The sequence below is a fragment of the Scomber scombrus genome, chromosome 21 (assembly GCF_963691925.1).
Source record: "Scomber scombrus chromosome 21, fScoSco1.1, whole genome shotgun sequence".
Taxonomy (NCBI): domain Eukaryota; kingdom Metazoa; phylum Chordata; class Actinopteri; order Scombriformes; family Scombridae; genus Scomber; species Scomber scombrus.
This window is the reverse complement of record NC_084990.1, coordinates 10,860,179-10,883,654: the sequence shown is the minus strand read 5'-3', so window position 1 is coordinate 10,883,654 and position 23,476 is coordinate 10,860,179. Positions and strand designations below refer to the sequence as shown.

General features: G+C 39.8%; 1 protein-coding gene across 1 annotated transcript; it reads left to right on the top strand.

Moving 5' to 3' along the window:
* The first annotated feature begins 127 nt into the window (after positions 1–127).
* Positions 128–22,819, top strand: wdr90 (WD repeat domain 90). Its single transcript, XM_062443201.1, has 43 exons — positions 128–406; positions 542–633; positions 980–1,156; positions 1,661–1,799; positions 1,965–2,135; positions 2,616–2,742; positions 3,167–3,234; positions 3,590–3,702; positions 3,800–4,036; positions 4,225–4,287; positions 4,375–4,443; positions 4,550–4,660; positions 4,852–4,997; positions 5,100–5,157; positions 5,445–5,560; positions 7,548–7,709; positions 7,830–7,960; positions 8,093–8,209; positions 8,470–8,705; positions 9,199–9,335; positions 9,859–9,989; positions 10,254–10,384; positions 10,714–10,875; positions 11,478–11,606; positions 11,872–12,014; positions 12,116–12,156; positions 12,271–12,396; positions 12,815–12,979; positions 13,076–13,158; positions 13,232–13,334; positions 13,694–13,815; positions 14,916–15,072; positions 15,253–15,443; positions 16,478–16,646; positions 16,794–16,917; positions 17,767–17,938; positions 19,513–19,635; positions 19,908–20,076; positions 20,203–20,333; positions 21,108–21,251; positions 21,880–21,996; positions 22,122–22,206; positions 22,348–22,819. Exons 1-43 carry the CDS (start codon positions 394–396, stop codon positions 22,503–22,505), a joined length of 5,559 nt encoding a protein of 1,852 aa, XP_062299185.1. The 5' UTR covers positions 128–393; the 3' UTR covers positions 22,506–22,819.
* Positions 22,820–23,476: the final 657 nt, after the last annotated feature.

Here is a 23,476-nt window from a genome sequence, read left to right as displayed (position 1 = left end):
TTTGGCTCCGTGAACTTCATTACCCAGAAGCGCTAGCGTAACGACTCCACGACGATCTGACGCACGGACGTCATTAGCGTCGTGCTGTTGTTGGCAACGGCGGACGCTGGAGCGGGAAGCACAGAACTACTACAGCGGTACATGTCAAATCTGTTCACTCGGTACCCGGGCCAACTGGAAGAGCTCTCGCATCTTATTATGATGTGAAGCAAAATGTTGTCATCGTTTTAATCACTAGGAAACGGAGAAGGAGCTTTCCCGGTTGTATAGCTGTCTGTTTGCAAGCTAATATCTCTAAATGTGCACTAGTTAGCTGTTCGACTTGATGAAACTTGTTGAGTTTTGCTAAGTTGCAGCAACAGGTGGATTTCCCATTTGCGATATTCGCTATCAATGGCCTCCAAAGGTAAAATGAACTTTTAAGTTGTCAATTAAAGTTGCTAATACGGGATACACTAACATTTTACAACAACAAATAACTGAGATACAAGCCATATTGTTGCTATAATCATTACTACTCAACCCTTTTTTGACTTTGCAGGTTGGCAGCATCCTTATGTCAACATATTCAAACATGTCCGAGTTGAAGACTGGAAAAGGTCGTCAAAAGAGGGGGATGTGTCAACATACACGGTAACTTTGTGGTGCACAGTATAATTGGGGCGGTTAAAGGAACAGCCCACACCAAATCTATCTTTTCAATATCAAACGCTCTACCTGTGTTGGGTAATAGGTATCATAACTTCCATTTATCAAAATATTCCTGCAGCATAATCCTCTACTCTGAATCTACCCTCCTTGCTTAGACTGAATGTCCCCTAAAAGGAGAAATGTCAAGCAAACATTCCTCATCCAGTGTTCAAGCACAAAGGAAGTGAGAGCTTGATTTTGAAAAGACAGATTTTGGTAATAGTATCCCTTTTTAGTATTCAGACCTAAGTTAGTTGACTTTGTGCCCTCTCTTCATGAAACTCCTCAGGACAAGACTCTGAAGTGTGCAGTATTTCGGATCAGGGGTACTGTTCCTGCCAACAGCTACATCCTGGTACCCAAACACAGCCAGCAGTCTCTGGGCCTGACAGGGAGATATTTCTACCTTCTCTTCAAGCCCACCCCTGGCAAATACTTTGTGGTCCACCTGGATGTTGCTGCAGAGGTATTGATCTTGATATTGTTGGATGAGCATGTATGTGATTAAATCAATTGTATGAACATGTATTCATTTATCTATCTACAACACATGATTTATTTTACACATGAGTTTTTTTTTATCCATTAGGATTCTAATCCACAGCTTTGCCTAATTAGACTTGTTATTTTTTACATAGACTTTTCCTCTCTTTACATTTTTGGGTCTTTTCTCTCTCTCTCTAATTCATAAAGGTAAATGAAGGTAAATGTTGCCCAGATTCCAGAAAAGCCTGTCACAATCGATCACACCTATTTGATAAGCTCATAGATATGCACTGTAATGTTGTCATTTTAGAACTGTTCAACAGAAACTCCCCTTACTGTGGAATATTCAACCTTTATCTATTATAAATGCCACTGACACTGTGTATGTGGAGATCTCATTGATTGAAAATAAGAAAAGGAAGACATTTTCTCTCCCTTTCTCTGTGCTGTGCTGTGCTGTGCTGTGCTGTGCTGCGCTGTGCAGGAGGGCCAGGTGATCCGAATCTCCTTTTCCAACATGTTCAAAGAGTTCAAGTCTACACCTACATCACTTCAGTTTCCTTTCCTGTGTGGAGCTGCAAAGGATTCAGTCTATGAAAGCACGGCTAAGACCGCAAGACATGGTAAAAGACACACATACACTTCTACATATTAACCTCTATTTGTATGTTGTTTTAAATCACCTAATATGCTTACTGAAAGTTATCTGCTGCTTCTTTTTTGTTCGAGTAAATAATCTTCCATGTATTGCCACAAATTCTGACAGTATTTATGTTTATGTGGCTCAGGTTTGGTGGGTCCAGCCCCAACTACAGTGCGTTGGACCTGTCTGATGCTGGATCTGCAGTACACACTTTCTTTCTACCTCAACCGCTGCTACAGTAACCTGAAGAGTATCAAGCTTTGTGCCAACATGACAGTGAAAAACATCTTTACTAGTGACCTCCTTTTAGATCCTGGTAAGACTCCCATCATCAAGTGACTTAGTTTACTCATGTCCCCCAGCACTATGGTTCGGAACACATATCATTTATATGTACATGTGCTGTCATGTGGATAGGTGAAATGCAAAGATGTACCAGTGCTCATGTCTAAATTGCACTTCAGTGGATGAAAGAAGAATAGAGGTTGGCATTGTTCAGCATCACATAAAAGAACTATGTGGCTTCTTAATGAATCGGCAATGATATTCAACCATAAAGCCTCCACTCAATTCAATGGCCAAACATCTGCTTTGGTAGATTACATTCTGAAATGAAAATATATTTACAACAGACAAGAGTATTTCCTTCACATATCCATCATTCGGTGTCATTAAGGCAGCTTCATCCAGAATGCATCCTTAGATTTTTGAATAATAAGCTATGTTGTGTCCTCTTTGTGCATGCATGATGAGCTTTACCTTCCTCATTTCCTTGTCTAATCCTCTCTTTCAACAGGAGTTTCATTCAGTGAAGCCAAGCTGAAGGGTCTAGCCTGTTCTCAGGGTACAGGTCCCATACCCAGAGACATGGCATTTCCTGTGCCCAAGGGAAACTCCTGGCATGACCTCTATGATTCCATCAGGTAGAGTTACCTGGGACTGGGAAGTGCATGTGTATAATTGGCATTGTGCTATATCTATCCTCAACTGCTTTTCTGCATTTCAGGGCCTGTTTTGTTTGGTGGTTTAACTGTTGTAAAACAAAGGACATTTAAAAAAAATGTATAAGTAATGATTCTTTTAGTGCCGTTTCATTAGAGATCTGACAACCTAAATTGTTCATAAATCTGAGTTTGTGATGTGAACCAGTTAGGATCACCAAAATGGAAAACAGAACATGCAATGATACAGTAAATAAGGGTACGTTCTGCAGTGGATAACATGCAGTAGAAGAAAATCTTAGACAAAAAAAAATTGTAGATACTACTGGCAGTTATGTATGACCCATCTTATTAATTTGCTGAGAATAGCTGTTGTGTAAAGTAACATCTTGTCTTAACCCAATAGGTTTCCCTCAGAGGGAACAAAGTTGCCCTTTGACTCCATTCAGAAAGGTAATCCCAGACAAGAGGCCAGTAAGTTTTTTTTTTTTTTTTTTTTTTTAATATTTTTGCTTGCAATACGGTTCTGACTCATAGTTTTTTTTTTTTTCGATTTTCCTCGAGACTTTGTCAAAAAAATTAGTTAGTGTGTTTTTTTTCACTTGCTTTTAAAAGAAAATATATTTTTGGTTAGTTCTGCACAAGGAACAGAGTATGATTTTTTTTTTTTTTTTTTTATCCCATCCGTTATATTATTTCTATTACTTATTTATTAACATAAATTAGGTTTTGGAGCTTTTAATTAAAATGTTAAAATCACTACCACAGAACAAATGTGTGGGATCAGTGCTGTTCTGACAATCCAGTTACAGTTACCTCTCATTCCCAGGACATGTCTCCACCCATAGAAGCCCCATTAGAAAAGAGTCCCGCTGTGTCAGTCTCAGCAAACCAGTCCAGGATCGTGTGTTCCTCATCCAGCAGATCACCAGCCCAAAATCAGTAAGATTGATAACAGTTAGTAGCTTTATGCATTATGATTCAGCTCAAATGTGTCTCTAAAGGTATGGCAGATGGTTGAGCCTTCTGTCTTCCTCAGCTCCCAAGAAATCAACCCCCAATGGTGACCAGCATACCTGAGCTTGGTGTGGTCTCCACGCAACAGAGGGATGACTTGCTTTGTCATAATGATGACCATCATCAGTGGGAGTCAACCTGCTCCATTTCAAAGCAACTTTCACCTAGACCACCCTATGATTCTGGTGACGGCGGCATTCACGTGTTTGTACATCCTGAAGACAGCCTCTGCGAACCCGGGGAGGAAAGTGAAGAGGAGGTGAAGCTTCATACCAACAAGATTGTACTCTAAACCACATTTAAAAAACAAAAAAAACCAAAAACCCATTATACCACATTCTTACTGTTTCTCTCTCTGTATGTCATGTTCTGTACAATGCATGTCCCTGACTCCAAGATGGCCATTACACTTATGTAAAAACACTGTTGATCTTCTTATATTCCCAGCTTGTTTGCACTCCTGTTACAAATCCTGTCCGTCTGTCATCATCCAAACACACCAATCAGCAGGTAAGAGCTGAGAACCGTGGTGAGTGGAATGAAAAGAGCTGCTGCGACATTTTTAATGAGGTTTATTTTTTCCACTGTCCTTGTTAGAAGCTGCTTCCAGACCCAATTCTCAGGCTCAATCGAATCATCGGCTTTGGAGGGGGCACCACCAAATATGTACGCTCAATTAGAAAGAAACCTTTATCATCCTTGCTTCACATACATTTTGACTTTGAAGGCTACAAAGACTTACACAGGTCTGCTGTACTTAATTACACTCTAGGCACTGTGGATCAAATCAGGAGATGAAGTGGTATATCCGTGTCACGCAATTATTGTCTCTATGAAGATATCCTCTAACCAGCAGAGATTCTTCATTGGCCATACTGACAAGGTAAATGAAGTGTGATGTGTAGTGATTCCTCTGCAGCAGAATCTCTTCTAGTGTGTAGGATGGCACAGGTGGCTCTGGCATCATCCTAAATAAGGCGCTTAGGTGATTCAACTAATTCCTGGCCGTTGAATGCAGCACCATGTGTTTGTGCAATTAAATTCAACGCCTGTCCATGTGTGTTTTCTCTGTAGGTATCTGCACTGGCTTTCAATGGCAACACAACGGTGCTTGCCTCAGCCCAAACTGGCAATCATAGTGTAGTTCGAGTATGGAACTACCACAAAGGAAACTGTCTGGCCATGTTCAGGATTCATGCGCATTCATTATCCTCTCTTAGGTAACCAAGTGCATACACACAGTTATCTTACATACACAGGGAGCTCTATGCTGACATAGAACTCCCTTTCTCTCACTTATTTTGTCTTCTTTCATCTCAAAGCTTCTCATACAGTGGCGGCATTCTCTGCGGAGTAGGTAAAGACAGCCACAACAAAACGGTAAACACGAGTGCAAATTTTCCCGCATGAAAATTCAAAGGCTTATTTGCATATTAGTGTATAAAGGTAAAAGGTACTAGCTGCACTCAGAGTCTGAAGAGAGAGCCACAGGTATCATTATATCCAGATTAAAAATTGCTAAGCAACACCTTACATTATTTATTACAATGAACTGACTCATCCAGTTATAATTTGAAATGACATGCTATAAATTGCTCCCCTTATTAGAGTGTGACTCAGCAAAGCTCTGAGCTGACTGTTTGTTGTCCTGATTCAACGTTTCATAGATGGTGGTGGTGTGGAACACTCTCAATGTTAGCAAAGGAGAGGTGAACATCTTAGCCAAAGCACACACAGATGTGGACATCCACACCATGAAAGTTGCCTTCTTTGATGATACAAGGTACCTTCTCTTTTCTGGTTTTCTATTTCTGATAAAAAAAATGTGTACCCATTTGCATATTCAGGAACATTTTGCATATGTCCCTCCATCTGTTGACTTATTAAGAGTAAATGTTGATCACACTGGAGCATCCGCTCTGTTTTATCGAATAACGTTGACCCCCATTTTGCACCTTTTGCATAAATTATATCATTTCAGAGGTCTGTGGCAAATACATGATGGAGACTTACTTCCAGACAGTAAGCCACCACCGCTCATGGAAACTTGAGACAGCGATATTAAATGATTTGCACATGCACATAGACATTGACACACAGGCAACACATTATCTCTATTATTTTTTTTTTTAACAATATGTTTATTAAGTATTTTCCAAGTAGTTTAGTACAATGGAACAGAAATTAGGAGTAAAACATGTCTATATGAAAAAACAAAAAAAACAAACAGACAAACAGACCCAAAACAAAACAAAAACAAAGAAGTACAGGGCGTATAACTCAAGATAAAGACATATACTGTTGCATCACTGGTACTGTAAATTAAAAACAGAATTTATCAAAGAAGAGGTGAATGGCGTATTGTGAGTCTCAGAATTGTTCAAGGTCTCCATCAAATTGAGCAAGATGGTCCAAGAATGGCTGCCAAATCTTGTAGAATTTTTTAAGATTGTCCGTCATGCCATATCGGATTTTGTCCATGTGTAATACAGAGGCAAGATCTGTTAGCCACGTCTTGAAGAGTGGCACTGCTTCCGACTTCCAAAGCCTTAAAATCAGTCTCTTTGCAATTAACATTCCATACATAATGGTGTGCTGTACAGGGGGGCTGTGAGTCAATAGAGACAGGGAGTAGCCAAACAGTGCCACCTCTGGCTCGGGCTTGAGCACACAGCCGTACATTTCAGAAAACCAATGGAAAACTCCACACCAGAAGTCATACAATTTTGGACATGTCCAGAAGAGGTGGGTTAAGGAACCATCTGCTGACTTACATCGATCACACAAAGGGGAAACAGTAGGGTATATTCTATGTAATTTAGTTTTTGAATAATGAAGTCTGTGCATGACCTTAAACTGGATTAAGTGATGTCTGGCATTAATAGAACAGTATTGGATTCTACCAAGACTCTCCTCCCAAACAATATCATCAATCTGGAAACCCAGTTCCTCTTCCCAAGCTTTCTTCAAAGAGTGGGTGGCATAGTTCACCTGTTCAGAAAATACCTTGACAAAGTCTGAGATCAAGTGTTTTGAATCTGGTGGACCAAGCAAAAGACTATAAACCCTACTTTCCTCAGGGAGGGATTAAAAGTTAGGCAGGTTTTGGCGGACCATTATCTCTATTATTAACAGTGTTTACAAACCACATACACATGGAGACATGAAAAAGACAGATATTTTCTATTGGCACTTGAAGGATTTGGATGTAGATCTCACAGGTATGTTGATTATACTTTGTAAGACTCATTATTAATAACAACTAGTTGGTGAGCAACCCAGTGATGAGTAACTCTACTGATCAGTGTCTCAAGAGCTAAGTATGTCATTATTTTGGGTATTAAGACCTTGGAAGGCTGCGTTAACATATTACGAAGCATGGGTGATACCAATGGCTGTTTGCTGTGACAGTGAGGCGGCTGTGTGGTCTGTTGTCAGACTCCCACAGAGCTCAGGTGTCTCTCAGGGCATATCAGCTAGATCTCTGGCATTCACAGAACTCGGATCCAGGGAGACACGGTGGGACATTAATCAGACTTAGAGGATGTAGCTTTTAATGGAGATATAAGAAAAGCCACACTGCACATACAATAGATTTGTTAAAATGAAGTGGGGTTTTTTTGTGTCTCCAGATTTTGGTCCACTCTCACACTCTTAGTGCTTGAAGGTGAAGTGGGAAAGGTGAAAAGGAAGCCTCATGTCAGCTTGTCTGTAAACCACATCTCTAAGAGTGTGGGTTGTTCTGTGTCTGCGCTTGGTTCTGGTTTTAGGATGGTGTCATGTGGTCGTGACAGTATCCGTCTGTGGCGAGTGCGGAATGGGACAATCCGCTCATGTCCGGTCAACCTGGGTGAATACCACTCATTAGAATTCACTGATGTGGCGTTTGAGGAGGGGAACTCTTCCTATCAGCAACTTGATGATCGAACACTGTGAGTGAGCAAATCAGTCTGAATAGAGGATTTGGAAGAAGTATAAATATGTTCTGCATCTGACTGGAAACTTAATGGTCACAAGGTCTTTTTTTTTTTCTTTTCTTTTTTTTACAATAGATTTGCTAGCAGCCGGAGTGGCCATATCTTCGAAATCGACTACAGCAGAGTTGTTATTAAAAACGTCAGGAGGTTGTTGCTTGCACAGCAGCAGCATGTGGACCGCAGGGAAAAACTGACTTTTAACACAGGTGGGTATGAAATCAGTTGGAGAAAATAAGTGTTTGCTACTCAATAGTTCAAAGCAGGGGGTTGGGCAGAGAGAAGGAACTTGCCTGGGAGGACAAGTTGTTGTCAGCTTTGTATGTGTGTGTGTGTCCCAGATCCAGGCATTGCCATCAACAGCATCAGTGTGTCCTCATCCTTCTGTGCCACGGGCTCTGAAGATGGCTTCCTACGGCTCTGGCCCCTTGATTTTTCTTCTGTCTTCCTGGAGGCTGGTGAGCACAGTGTGGCATGGCATAATGTTTAACTGCAGCAAACTAACATCATCAACATAATTTCACCCCTACATATGGCAGTGATGTTATGAATCTTTAAACATACAAAGCTGTAAAAATACTTTATATTTAAACGTTTGCTTTTAAGGCCCAGTATTGGATTCATTTGCTGCTTTTGGGCAGTTTCATCTTCTGTTTCACCAACATAGACCCAAGAATCTTTTCAGAGAAATACTCTGATACATGTCATTGTTTTGCAGAGCATGAGGGACCTGTGAGCCTGGTGTCAGTCTCATCAGACAGCCTTCAGGTGCTGGCAGCCACCTCTACTGGTAACTTGGGCTTCCTTGATGTGAGCAGCCGTGGTTACAACACACTGATGAGGTCGCATACAGACACTGTGCTCGGCTTTAGTGTGGATGGCATACGCAGACATCTCACAACAGCTTCCTCTGATGGCACAGTGCGCATTTGGAATATGGATTCCTTACATCAGGTCAGTCAAAATCACACTTTCATGTTTTCAGCAAGACATTTTTATAACAACCACATCCTACTATTTGTGGACTTTATTCCTAAATATTAATAAGTCAATTTCAGCAGGACTGAAGGGAAATCAATTGAATCTTTTTGTAATCCATTTAAGAGATTCTGTCTTTCAATTTATTGAGTCAGACAAATAACCCAGGACTATTCACAGGAAGAATCTCACAATAAAGCTAGACACAGGACTTCAGACTGTAGATTAGGAGAGATACTTAAGGTTGTCTGCATTTGTTGGAAAAACTGAACACCCACGACCCGTGTTCTTTATGAGACTGTGATAAATGTTGAACTAATTGAAGTAATTCATCCATTAATATTAATATCATTCAGTTTCAATACCTTTGAACTAAAGAAACTGACACTGACATTCTTAGGTACCATTACGTTACCATCTGTTTACTTACTATGTAAGTGATGTGTGTCTTGTTGTCTCCTGTGCTTAGTTGTATGACTTTGTATCAGAAGACAGCCCCTGCTCAGTGGCCTTCCATCCCAGTGAGCACGTCTTCTCTTGTGGCTTCAGCTCCGGCATCGTCAGAGTCTTTGACATCTCTAGTGCCAAGCTGTTGGCTGAACACAAGTACGTGTGAAGAAACCCGCAAACAAAAGCTGCAGTTGTTGTTTTCAATGACAAAAACTTTGCACAGGCACAGTTTCTATTTGCCATAGCACAATATGACATAATAAGCTATGTTTAGTTACTGGAAAACACAGCTAGACACTCAATACTTGACCTTATTTCCTCAGTTTAGCCAGTCTCAGCTGTGGGCCAGCATACCAAATTATTATGATAATTAGGTATGCTGATACTCATTTACAGTATAAGGCTCAGTATTATGACGAGAAGGCCACATATGTGCAATTTTCTTTTAACAAAAGCAACATATGCAAGTTTGACTGCTCTTTCAAACGATCTATTATATCTGTTTTGAAATACTAAACCTTGTATGCTTTGTGTATGGCCAGTTTTGAAGTGAGTTCGTTTAAACAAATGGTACCATAGTTGCTGTTTAAGCCTTTAGAGCATAACCTCCTAGACACAGTAATGACTGCTGTCGTGTTTTTGTCTGTGTGTTTTCTCTCTATTTACATACATATTACAGGCAGCACAGAGGCGAAGTGGTGGGTCTCGCCTTTTCTCCAGATGGAGACTTCATGTACAGCGCTGGCTCCGAAGGCTTTCTAGCACTCTACAACTCCTCTGAGGAAGAACACAGTGTGATCAAAGTTGTGTGTATGTGTACACATGTGCTCAACATACATGATTTGATGTTGCACTTGTCAGCCATGTTAACTTAAATCAGCTTAATACTAGAGTAAAATATACTTTCTGTGAAATCTTAAAGTTTGTAGTCTGAGTACCTTAATTCAGTTATTAAATTAACAAGAATTCATAGTAAGTGTTCTGCCTGTGCCAGTGTACTTTCTGAAGTTTAAATAACAGACGTAATTTAGCATATCAGGCAGACAATTTCACTATTGTTTGATTCACTGCCAGGTAATTTGGTGGCCCAAGGCACTGAGCGTGCTCCAGACGCTCTTATGGTGAGCAGTGACAGCCGCTGTCTGGCTTTTGTCGGTCCCTCGGAGTACATCGTCACCATCGCTGATGCACGGTCTCTGGATGAGGTATCTTTCACACAGCAGCAGCATGCCATATGTCACATTGCTCAGCTAATTTGAGATGCAATTTAAGACTTAAATATGATTAATTAGTGGAGAGGCAGCATCATCCCATGGTTATGTGGAATTCTCTTTTGGCGTTTTTTCACAGAGCTATATACTTCACACAGTATGTAACACAAATTTAAATGCTTCTGATGTTCCCATTTTCACCAATTAAAATATATTTATCATATCATGTGAGCTTGTGAGATCATGTTATATGTGTTCTTATTATTCCTACAGTATGTCTTATTGTTTGTTCACTGAGTCCACGTTGTACCATCCCTGTGTAGTTGCTCCATGTAGATGTGAGTATTTTGGACGTAGAGAGCCCCCGTCTGGATTCTGCGCTGAAAGTCCGCTTCTCCCCAGCCTCCACTGAACATTTGTTAGTTGCAACATCTGCAAACAAAATCCTCTGGGTTAGCACCAAGACGGGCCGTCTGCTGCGGGAGGTAACACTGCTCAACTTGAACAAATTAGCTTATTTTTTTACGCCCTACAATAGACTTGTCAAGAAGATCCAAGAGAGAGCATTTACTTGAGAAGTAGAAAAATATGTAAAGAAAGGCCTCATTATCATACTGCTTCTTTATTCTGTCTATTCTGTTCTTTTTTTTTTTAAATTACACCCGTATACTGGAAAAATAATAATAGCTCTGTTTGCTTGACAGTGATCTTATAATGTAGGAGGCAGAATGGTAATGTAGGTACCTTGTAGGTTAGTGAGACCATGTTGTAGTCTATTGTAAAAGGTTACATTGTGTGATAGTGTGATATGTTGAATTTAGAGGAACAAGAAGTTTCTTTTTCGAATACAGTCAGAAAATGGTGGAGTTTGGCTAAAATCAGGTGCAGACACAATTAAAATCTGACAGAGCTAGTGATAACACGAAGCTGATGGCGTAGAGGAATGTGGAAATATTTCTGTAAATAGAAACAAGAGAGTTGCAGTTGAGAGTCTTGATGTGTACAGTTTGTTTCTGTATAATCATTTGATCAATTTTTTAAACATATGTAGGAGTGTTCATTTTTGACTGGATTTGTACCCTGACAGGTGTCCAAGGTGCACAAACACCAGTGCTCGTCGCTGGCTGTGAGCGAGGACAGTCGATTCCTGCTGACAGCAGGACACAATGCTGTGAAAGTGTGGGATTATAACATGCAGCTTGGTATTAACTCACAGGTAGTCAAAAGTTAAAGAATCTAAATATTTTAGGGTACTACTGAATGCAATATTAACTACTGATTCTGTACTGATTTATATTTGATAAAGTCACTGCTCCCCCTACGTGTATTTTAGTATGGATTTTATTGTGAAAAGTTATTTTACTGTTCAATTCTACGGTTAAAACGTTACCTTTCTTCATTTAGCCTTAGTTTTATCAATAGTTGATACTGCAGCTTATATATTGAGTCAGTAGTAACTCAGATGTGATTTTGTGTACCAGATGTTTATAGGTCACAGTCAGCCCATCCACCAGGTGAGCTTCACTCCTGACCAGCTTGGAGTCATCTCAGTGGGCGACGCCATTTTCCTGTGGGACTTCCTGGCACACCCTGCTCACCCTGTTGACTCTTTAACTAACAGCCGGTACTAAACCCTGTTGAATGTTTGAGTCTTCTTATTGATGTGTGTGTAACACTGCTACTAAAGTTTTATCAGTAAATGTTTGAAATACTCTTTACTTGCAGTTCACCTCTTAGAGAAAGCTACATCTTTGCTGCCAAATCAGGTAAATTCTTTTTGGTTTTGTTTGTCTCAAGCATATTAAGGTTCTACCTGTTACACATTATTTCGATAATACCAATTTCAAATGATTAGTTGATTTTTTGTTTTGACTAAACAGTTCAACCAGAGGCTGAGGTAAATGGAGTTCAGTTGTCCAATGGGATGCCTCGACAGACAGCACCCCTCCCCACCTCACCTCCACCACGACTGGATGTCAGCACCATGGATCCAGTTGAGAACGGTGGTAAGAGCTTTCTGTTCCAGCACATCATATACCGGTTATATTGTTGTTTTTTTACTTTTTATTTAATTACTTTGTGGACAGTGTGAGCAATTTGTAGCGTATAGGTTGCTTTAGTCTGTATACCCAGATGCAGCTCAAAGATTTGTTCCAAATTATTTTAGATTTGGCTGCTTATTGATTAGAAACCTATTTTTAGCATACAAAGATTCACACTGATGTAAATCAATAGTTTGAATAACAAATATCTCAGGTCTTAGTAACAAATTAGATTTTCACTAGTTGCTTAGCAACACCAAGAGTGATGTCCAACAATTGTGTATGTGGTAGTAATGGCTAAAACAGAGGTGTGGAGTGGATGCAGAGACTTGACTTTTAATTTTAAATTAGTCATGTTTTCTCTCCTGTCTCCCTCTTTTAGCTTTGGGCTCCTTGTCTTTTTGTGATGACACTCCGACCATCACAACCACGCCTGTCCCTGCCACAGATCCAGCTTCTTCCTCTAACCCCCAACCTGCCATGTCTTTCCTTAAAGTCACAGAGGTGGTCAATGCCTCTCCCCTAAACACCAGTCATTTGGACACTGGCAAGTCCCCTGCTGTACTACTAAAGAACTGCCCGTTGTTTTTTATGACAGAGTTGGAGTATTATAAATAATTTGCTGTATATTTCTGTCATTTAGTAGAGTTTAAAGAGAAGAGGCCAGTTCGTCCAGACTGTTACAGACACTTTTTCCCCCGTTTTAAGACTTCCACTCTTGATCAGGTAAGGGACTGATAGACTGTATCCATGTTGCATATTTGTGTCTTTGCTGTTGTTAATATTTTGTCCAATCCAGGCTGCTGTGGTTCCACAACCAGGAGAAGAGGGCATTAAGCTGAAAGCAGTGATTGGCTACAATGGCAATGGGCGTGGCAACATGGTGTGGAGCCCTGACCAAGGTCATCATTAATATATTGCATAATAAGTAAAAGTAAGATAAAAACTGTGTGAAGGTACTGTTTTACACTTTAAGTACAAAATGTTGTGCTTAGTTGTTGTGAGAAGTATAGTATGAATGCGTTCGATAGAACAGTGTGCACAAAACTTAGAATGATTATAAGGAAATAATGGTTTAAACATTAGACCTGATTTGACAACTTGAGGCTGTCTTGAGAATTTATGTACATTTGAGTTTTTAAATCTGAAATTTAGCTATGAACAAATGATATTAAATTTCAAACTCTGAAAACTGACTAAAGTTGCACAGAAAAGGGACTGGCGATTATTTGACCTATTCTGCAATCAATTTCTGTTGCAGGTTTATTTGCGTACTCATGCGGCTGTGTGGTGGTGGTGGAACATCTTCATACAGGATGTCAGAGACACCTGCAGGGCCACAGCGAGGAGATCTCTTGTCTTGCAGTCACTCATGATGCTCAGGTACCTCTCTCAGCTCTGGACTTCACAGTTACATAACAACTAATTAAAACACAGTATGTGGGACAGTAATGACAAAGAGCTCATGTAACTCCCTACTCAGGTTTTGTCTTCCTGACACTGCTTTGAACTTTGCAATTATCTTTCTTAAACAGTGAAAGTGCAGCTGGCGATGTAGGTAACATAAAATATTAAACTGTTAGGCTAGACCTCTAAACCCCCTAAAACTCCTAATGGGGCTAGGACACATGACCTTAGTATTTCTAAAATCCTGTCTACAACTCTTATTGTGAACATCTGGCACCACGGGGTGTCACAGCAGATGGTGAGCAAATGTATCCATATTCGAGGGGCATTAATCAAAATAGACTGAACCGGCCTCAACCGGTCAGCTCAGCAGAGGTTGCTCAGTCTCTGTGTGGGATCGGTACCCTGGTGAGAAAATGAATTTGCCCCAGTCCCTTGGCTATGCAAGAGTCACAGAAGGACACTGACCTCCTGAAGTCCGTTCTCACCAGGAGAGCGGAAAAGGGCACGTCTGATCAGACGGTGGATGCACTTTTCACTTGATTGTACTGCTGGATTGGTCATTGCCATGTGAGGTCATGGGGAGTGACAGCAGTCAGTCTTCTTAGAACCGAAATTAAAGTGAGAGGCTTCAAATGCTTTAAACAGTTATCAAACTCAGCACAAATATATAAAAGGCTAAATGAAATTCACAAGGCTGTTTATCAAATTATGATAGACTGCTCCCATTTTATTTTTCAGCATATTTGTCCAACATAATGTGTTAACAAGCTATTGGATCAAATATCTTTAAGTCGTTTCTAGGATCAATTCAGACTCCAGGATCATGAATCAGGCTTGTCATGTGTCCTGTTGACGATTTCAAGTGATTCAAGAAGCTGCTTGAGCATGGCTGTTTTTGTTTTGTTTGTTTTACTTTAGCAATAGGTATGGATCACATGCGGATGACTAAAAATCATGATGCTGCTAGTACTGAGAGTTGTGATACTTGGTAACTGTCAGAAATCATTGCTTTATGAACCAACTTTGTGTTGTTCGATGAACAGTGCTCTGTGTCTGCATTACCTCTCATCCAGACAGTGGCATCAGCAGCAGGCGGCATTAATGGCACTAGAAGCCTCATTTGCATTTGGGATGTCCAGACCGGAGCTTGTCATAAGACCATCTCCCACCACAGAGGAGCGGTGCAGTGTCTGGCTTTCTCCAGGGATGATCGCTTCTTTATCTCTGTTGGTCAGTAAAATATCAAAAACATGTTCCTGTGATTTTTTTAACCGTCAGTCATTGAAATATTTCTCTTAAGTTAAACTTGATGGTTTGGGCCACTGAACATGATTGATTAAGAATAGCGAAAGCTTCTGCTGTGCTCAATTAAATCTGCTGCTGCTGACCGCTGATTTTTTTTTCTCCTAGGAGACTTCTCTGACCCAGAGGTGGCGCTGTGGAGCAGCAAGACCTTCCAGATGCTGTCCAGTGTGAGCTTGTCAGGGCCGATCCATGACGCAGCCTTCAGCCCTTCAGCAGCCAGCCAGCTGGCCTGCGTTGGTAGCCAAGGGGTTTACTTCTGCCTCATGGAAAGCCATGGGTTGAATGTAGACCTTAAGGTAAATGATCAGAGAAAAACACACTTATTATATTAGGAAGAAAATGTTATTGACAAAACAGCCTCAGCTCAAGGTCCACTTACTCTTTTTTAGTTGCAAGTGTAGGTGTTCAAACTTTTCATGATTCTGAGTTGCAACCATGCAACAGTTAATCATTTAGTTCATTGACAGAAAATTAATCTGTAACTATTTTGATAATTGATTAACCATTTCAAGTAAAAACATCAGAAATTCTTCTCCTGGTTCTCAAGTGTGAATATTTTCTGGTTTCTTTAATCCTCTATCATAGTAAACTGAATATCTTTGGGTTATGGACTGTAGGGCTGGACAAAACTTTTTGAAGTTACACCTTGGGCTTTGGGAAAGGCTGATCGACACATTCTGACATTTTAAAGACCAAACAACTAATTGATTTAATAGAGAAAATAGTGGACAGATTTATTGATAATGAAAATGATTTGCTGGTTTTATTCTGAGCCCCTCCAAGACTTCTTTATGTTGGCTCGAAATGTATGATGTGGCTGAATGCTTCAGAAGTAGTGCGGACTAGTGGATGAAATTCAGATTGTTTTGTTTTTGACCATGATTGCAGCACAGTTCCAGGGATGGCGATGGCGGTGTATGAGATGAAGAGACCGAATACTGGCTATTGACAATCCCATCATCCTTAACTGTATTTTGTGTTCATTGCTAATTAGCAAATGTTAACATAATAAACTATGATTGTGAACATGGTAAACATTATAAGCATGTTAGGGTTGTCACCGTGGGCATAATAGCATGCTGATGTTAACATTTAGCTCAAAGTACTGCTGTGCCTAAGAGAGCCAGCCTCACAGAGTTGCTAGCATGATTGTAGACTCTCAGTCCAGTTACTTTCAAGATCAAAAACAAACTGTCAAGCTCAGTATGTGTAGGTTGAAGACTCTTTTTGTTCACTGGTCACAATATTACAAAATATTATAACAAATACCTTTGTTTTTAGTTGTGTTTTGTTTACTAATTAAGGACTGACCACTCCTTCACTATTGTAGGTGCAGAGGGTGAGAGCACCAGCAGAGGTGGGTGATGTGGAGGTGACGGCTCTGTGCCACCACATGGATTCTTTTCTGTTCACTGCCACCAATCGAGGACATGTTTGTGTCTGGAACATTGAGACACAGCGGTGTTTCATGACCTGGGAAGCTGATGATGGGGAGATTGGTACAGATTTGGCTTCCTATATACTTTTTAGTGCACTTACTGTAGTAAAATAACCTAAAATATTGTTGTCATTTCAGATCATGTGACTTGCATATGTTTTGGTGGAATTACAAATGGTAATTGGATTGATGTGGTTTCTTGATGTAGGTGTGCTACTGTGTCGAGGGAACCGTCTGTTGACAGGCAGCAACACCCGCTGGCTGCGACTGTGGGAGGTTGAAGCCGTGCAGGGTTTGAAGCCTCAGGGGAAGGTCTCCAGTGTAGAAGACAGGTTTGTGGCTCATTTTCTAATGATCTTTCCTCTGTCTCATCTAGACAGTAACCTCACCAAATATTTTTTGTGATGTATACACATGGCATCCTTAATGATTGTACACATTATATTGCATATTTCAGAAACACCTGTATTTTATACCATAGTTGTCATGGTCCTGCATTGTAAGTTACACTGTGATTCCCATTCATATACGACAGTGTCCATATTGTATATTAAAGAATTGTAAGAAATAAGGTAATACAACTTGAATGAGTCTGTATTAATAGGGTCAGATAAGCATAAAACTGAAAATAATTCAAAAGGAGGATATTAAGCAACGTTAAAGCCAATATTCTAAAGTAAATTTAAATAAGTGATGTCTCTGTGATATTTGATTGTTTCTGTATATATTTGAACAAGGTTTATTTCTTCCAGTAAATAATAATAATGATACATTTAAAAGGGACATATGCTCTTTATAATTTTCAGTATTTTTTTTACTGTTATTATGATGGATGTCTATGTTACAAAAGTAGAAGTCAGGGCCACAGTCTGCTCTAAACGATTTGTTTGCAACGTTACCTCTATAATGCCTGATTGTTTGAGTGTGCCTTCAAATGGCCATCCATTCTGTAGCCGTTGTTGCTAAGGTTGGTCCACAGGGTGTTAGCGTTGTCCACCAACGTATTTCATATCAGATTTGCATTTTAAAATGTACATAAATAAGGAAGTTTTGAACTGTAAATCATACAAAGATATTCTGACAGAGTCCAAGAATATGAAGATAGCCGATCATCCTCAACTGTTTGTGTCTCTGTTTAATAATGGGCTTCTTGTCTTTGGTCGCCTGTGTCTCTCCTTCAGTGGGACCATGGTGGTGTTGGAGCAGGAGATAATGTTGGACGGGACAACAGTCAGTGCAGTTTTTGATAACACAATGGACATGGGTATTGTTGGCACTACAGCAGGAACCCTCTGGTACATCAACTGGTCAGACAGCAGCAGCATCAGACTGGTCAGCGGGCACAAGACCAATGTGAGATTCAGGAAATGAAAGTAACCATATGCATATTCTGTGTTTTTATCATCTGCAGTATCATTGAGCTTAATACTCCATGATTAATGCATTGTTCATTGATTATATCAAAATTGTAAGTCATTTTTTAAATTAGGGAAACTTTGAATACACATCCTGACTGAGCTTAGCCCCTGTGGATCGATGGCAGGTTATGCAAATTCATTTTTCATTTACGTTTATTTGGGAAAAAGTTCCACAAAATGCCAAGAAATAGCCTCTGCATTTTACACTAAAACTTGTTTACCCAGCCCAGTTTAGCTGAAATGTCGCATACATATACAGTATATTCTTTAACATTACTTTTCAAGGTGAAACATCTAGCCAAATGGAGAGCTTTGTCGTAAAAGGCACTGTTCAACACTCCAGAGATTGGCAATTTCACCTTCCATTCAACTCACTAATAGAGCCTCCCTGTGGAGGACTTGTCAAATACAAGCCTGACAAATAATATTGACAAAACATGCAGCATCATGTAATATGTTGTTTAGTGAAATGATGTTTCCCAGTGTAGACCTTAGTCCTGATTGAAGCCTGTTGAATCAATTTAAGCATACATGGAGTAAAAGGAAAATGTTTTTCAGAAATGAAATTGATGATTGCTGTGTTGCTTTAATTTCTACATCATCATCATCATTCCCACACTTGCAGCACTCATTAAATACTGGATATGGCTTTAGCTGTGGTGATACACATGTAGCGCATATACTGTATTTCCCTCTTGTTTCCCTGAAAGTTACTGTCATTTTTTGGTTAGCATCACCCTGTTGATATTATGCATGGTGATCACAGACATACTAAGATGACACATAATTAAAGTAAAGAAACAGCAGGAAAGCAATTATTAATGGCGAGGTCATCAATATAAATAACACCTACAAATTTTGGGTTAGTTTCATTTGATTCTGTGGCTATTTTAATACTCTAAAAGTACTGCCTTTCATCATTTATTGTTTTTTAAATCAAACTTAAGGGTCTACTCAAATCAGCTAAGTGTGTTTTTGACATCTGGGCTCATTGTTTATGATTCTTATTTGTTATTTTTATATTCATTAATGTATTTTATATGTATCTATTTGACTGGCTTTATATTAAAATTGTTTGTTGATCTTTATAGTATACCCATATGTGAAAAATTATAAATTAGTTGCAAATGAATGCAAGAAATATTTTTTTTTAACCTTTAACCTGTCAAAGGTTTTCGGTCAATCATTATATCTATTTCAATTGCATTGATTATTGATTGGGGCAAGAGATAAAGCTCAGTTTTACAGTAAAAAAAAGTAAAAGAAATAGTAGGTCTTGGTGCAGCAGGAGACAACCCCTAAAAAATGCCAGATGAAAAGAATCGTAATTATCTGATGTGCCCGAGAAAAGCAAGTGAGGTGCCGCTCATACTAACATGATTATTCAGATTGACGAGTTACAGAACTCGGGCAAAACGTGAAAGGAAAAAATTTTCCCATGCAGCTCGATCACAGGTCTTCACTCACACACAACTTCATTCTCTGCGTGTACTCCTCTCCGTCATCCAGGTTAATGATGTGGTGTTCAGCTCTGATGAGAGCCATTTTGCCACCTGCAGCGAGGATGGCAGTGTGCGGGTGTGGTCGGCCCCCAGCAACGAACTGGTGGTGCAGTTCCAGGTGCTCAACCAGGTGAGGAAACACATTATGAAATATTTTAAAGGAGTACGGGGGTTAGACCAATTTCATGCAGATTTGATTTTAAGCACCAAGTCACAACTCAAATTAACTTCTCTATGAAACATAGAAATCAATTACAGAATGTACAGTGAATTTTTACAGATATAGCGGACTGTATCGTACAACTTGAGTCACATAAGCTATATATTGCATTAGGAGGTTTAAAATAATATAAAAGTGCTTTCAGGCTGTCAGTGTGAACCCTGTATGTCTCTGTTGATCAGTCCTGCAGCTGTGTGTGCTGGAGCCCTGCCTCAGGTAAGGAGAGTGCATGTGTGGCTGCGGGATACAGCGATGGCACCCTGCGGATCTTCCGGCTTTCTTCGTCAGAGATGGAGATGAAGCTACATCCTCATCGTGTGGCTGTGACCGCTGTCCAGTACTCTGCTGACGGTGAGGAAGAGGGATGAACTGTCCACGAAAACCATCCATCTACTGTATTTACAGTAACGATACTACTTGCATTGATGAAATGTCGTAATGAACCTTTTTTTGGGCCCCACTTTGGACCCCCTGCAGGTCATGTGATCCTTTCAGCGGGGAAGAATGGTCTGGTAGCTGTCAGCAGCCCTGTGAATGGAGCGACTATCCGTGTCATCAGAGACCACAAAGGAGCGCCCATTACCACCATCCAGTGTGTGAATGAACAGGTCAGCTCACCCAATCAGACCAAGGAACAGAGCTTCAGCAGAGCTTAACCTGGCAGCACAATAGAAACATGGAGAGAGGTTCCTGTTGATTTTGATAAGCAACATTTAGTGTGATAGACTTCAAAATGTGATCCTAAGAACACACTGCTGAGGTGTTTCTGAACTGTGCCATATTTATTTCTTTCTGGCTATTGATTCTCCCTGAAGGTTGAATTTCAGTAGCTGTTGCTCTTTTCTGTGTATGCTACTGCTTGAATGAACTCTATATGCTTTTATGCTGCCACACAAACAAAAACAAACATGTCACCAGTTTCCCAGAAGACTTACATTTCACTGAAAATTAACACTATGTCAGGAACTGGCTGTATACAGTAGTGTGTAATCACTTTTATGTTACACAATATCAACCAGTAATAGAAAGTAACCGCTCAGTGCATTTCAGGTCGTGCCTTTCCCAGGTAGACAAGCATTTTTAGAGAGAGTCTTCATATATTCACTTCCCTTCACAAATGTACTTCATTTATGCAAAGCCTCATCACCACATAATATTACTTGGAAAATGAAGTGGCACTTTGGTTCCTCCAGCACAAGTGCTGGGGGTATTGTTTTTTCCCCCTCTTACAAATCATTTACACAAATCTCCTTTTATTGGCTCTCCACAGTTACCGCAAACAAGGTTATGATTCTTATGCAATGCTATTAAAACTTTTTTTTTTTTTTTTAAAGAGCTTTAATGTGATATTTTATGACATTATATTATCCTCTAATCCCCAGTGTAAGAATTTTGGATTGGAGGGAAACGAGATGTGGTTGGCTGCCAGCGCTGACAGACGTGTCAGTGTGTGGGCGGCCGATTGGTTGAAGGAGAAGTGTGATCTGCTTGACTGGCTGACTTTTCCTGCTCCGGCCTATTTTGAGGTACCATCTACATTTTATGTAGTAGTAGTACATGGTAATGACTAGAAATGTCACTCCAAATGTTTGTCTCACTGATACTCTGTGTCCCTTCTGTTCAGTAAAGACTTAATAACTATTGGGCTGATACTTAAACCCTAACCTGTTACCCATAATATACTGTCTGTTAAACCAAATGTTTCCAGTAATTTCACAATATAACATGACTGTCTAGCTGATGTACAAAAATTGCCTTCAGGTGTCAAATAACACAAGTTAAATTCCACTTGGGTTGCAAATTTCCAAGAGCACATCTGCTAACTAAGTTGATCAGTTCTTCACTTAGTAGGGGCCAGCTTGGATTCATGTTTCTGTCTGTTTTTTGAAGTCGTTTTGTTTTGTTGCTTTTTTGTATACTACAGTGCTAATTTTCAGATTTCCGTCATGTTAAATTTTCAAAGGAAACACAGTTGCGTATATTACTTTCCCTTAGCCGATTTTATCCTAAATTTAAACTATTTGTATCTTGGTTTTTTGTTGTTGTTGTTTTTAAAGTTTCCAGCATATTGTTGGATTGTTTTGTAAGTTCTTAGAGGGAATTAAGCTCAGTCCATGTTTGATGTTATATTTTTGTCTACTTTCTGTGCTGCAGGACGACACCCCACCTCCAACCCTGGCTGCCTTCTGCCCATCAGACCCCGGCCTGGTGGTCTACACTGGCTACGGAGTAGAGAAAGAGTTGTCTTTCTACAGCTTGGCTAAAAAACAGGTGCCACAGCTAATTTCTTCTACTACTGTGTAGTGATTTCTCATTCCTGTACAGAGCAGATGTTGCCAACATTCTAGATGCTGCAATCATAATCTTATTTAATATGTTGTTCTCTTTAACTCCAGATAATAAAAAAGATTGCTCTGCTTCACTGGGCCACATGCTTTAGCATCTCCTCTAAGAGTCAGCTCATAGCTGTGGGATCCAAAGGTAAACTCTGATCTTGTCATGAAATGCAAGCTTTTTTCTTATTATGTATTTCCTTATGGTTCCAGTAAAGTAATTTGATTTCAGCTATGTAAATTTGGAAACATGTTTTTAATTATTTTTCTACGTTTGATGTCTTATCAGAGCGAGTGTTGAAGTTGATCAAGTCGGCTAGTGGCAGGTTCCAGGACTTCCTGCAGCACAGTGATTCCCTGCAGACGTGTCACTTCTCTCCCTCAGGGACTCTTCTTTTCACTGTGGCTTATAATGAGATCCTGCTGTGGGAGGTGCAGGGCCTCTGAGGGCCTCAGCCCTTTTTTTGAACCTTGAACTTTACACATGTGCCTAGTTTATGTATTTGATTTATGTAATTTTATTGTTACGTAAATGTTTTTTATATTTTATATTTTCATTGAAGTATCTATACTTTTTGCCACTTTTTCAAATTTTGTTTTTCGTGTATGGTTTTAAAATACAGACATTTTAATTGAATCTATTGGGGTTTTTTGTCTAGTCACTCCTGATATTTCACTATTTATTTTAGTAGTTCTTACTGCCAGTAAGACTGAGTATGAAAACTTATCAGAGATGAGCTGCTGCCATTCCTCCTGTTTTTCAGTGGCAGATAGAAATCATGCTTTGTAGGCTCCTCTGCAGTTGGGTCAGAGCTTAAATAAAAAGCAGCATGTGAAATTGAATGACTCCCTACAATGCTAGGCTGATACACACACACACACACACACACACACACACACACACACACACACACACACACACACACACACACACACACACACACACACACACACACAATGAGTCTTCATTTGCTCTTTCCACAAAAGCACTATAACCCACAACTGTTTGCATGAATCTTCCTGAGTTTCAGTTTTTGTTAAAAGAGACCCTGACAAAACTTTCTTTCTGTCAGAAGGACTTCCAGTTTGAATGACAGTCTCCCCAATTATTAGTACCGGGTCACTCTTCTGTCAGGGGTTTTGATCCACCTCAATATTCAGAAATATTGCATACAAACTTGACACAGCTCTGCCCTGTTGAGAAACAAAGACACCTGGAGCTTTATACTCAGACTTTTCTCGTTTGAATTGTGCTTAAGAAATGTATCTGTGGTGGCATGTTAATCTTCACATATTTTAAATATTTTTTGTATTTTAAATGCTCACATACTGGCCACCAAAAATAACACTACCAGTATTTATTTTTAAATTTGTGATCTGGCAGTTTTGGCTCATACCATCATGTCTGCAGCGGTTAA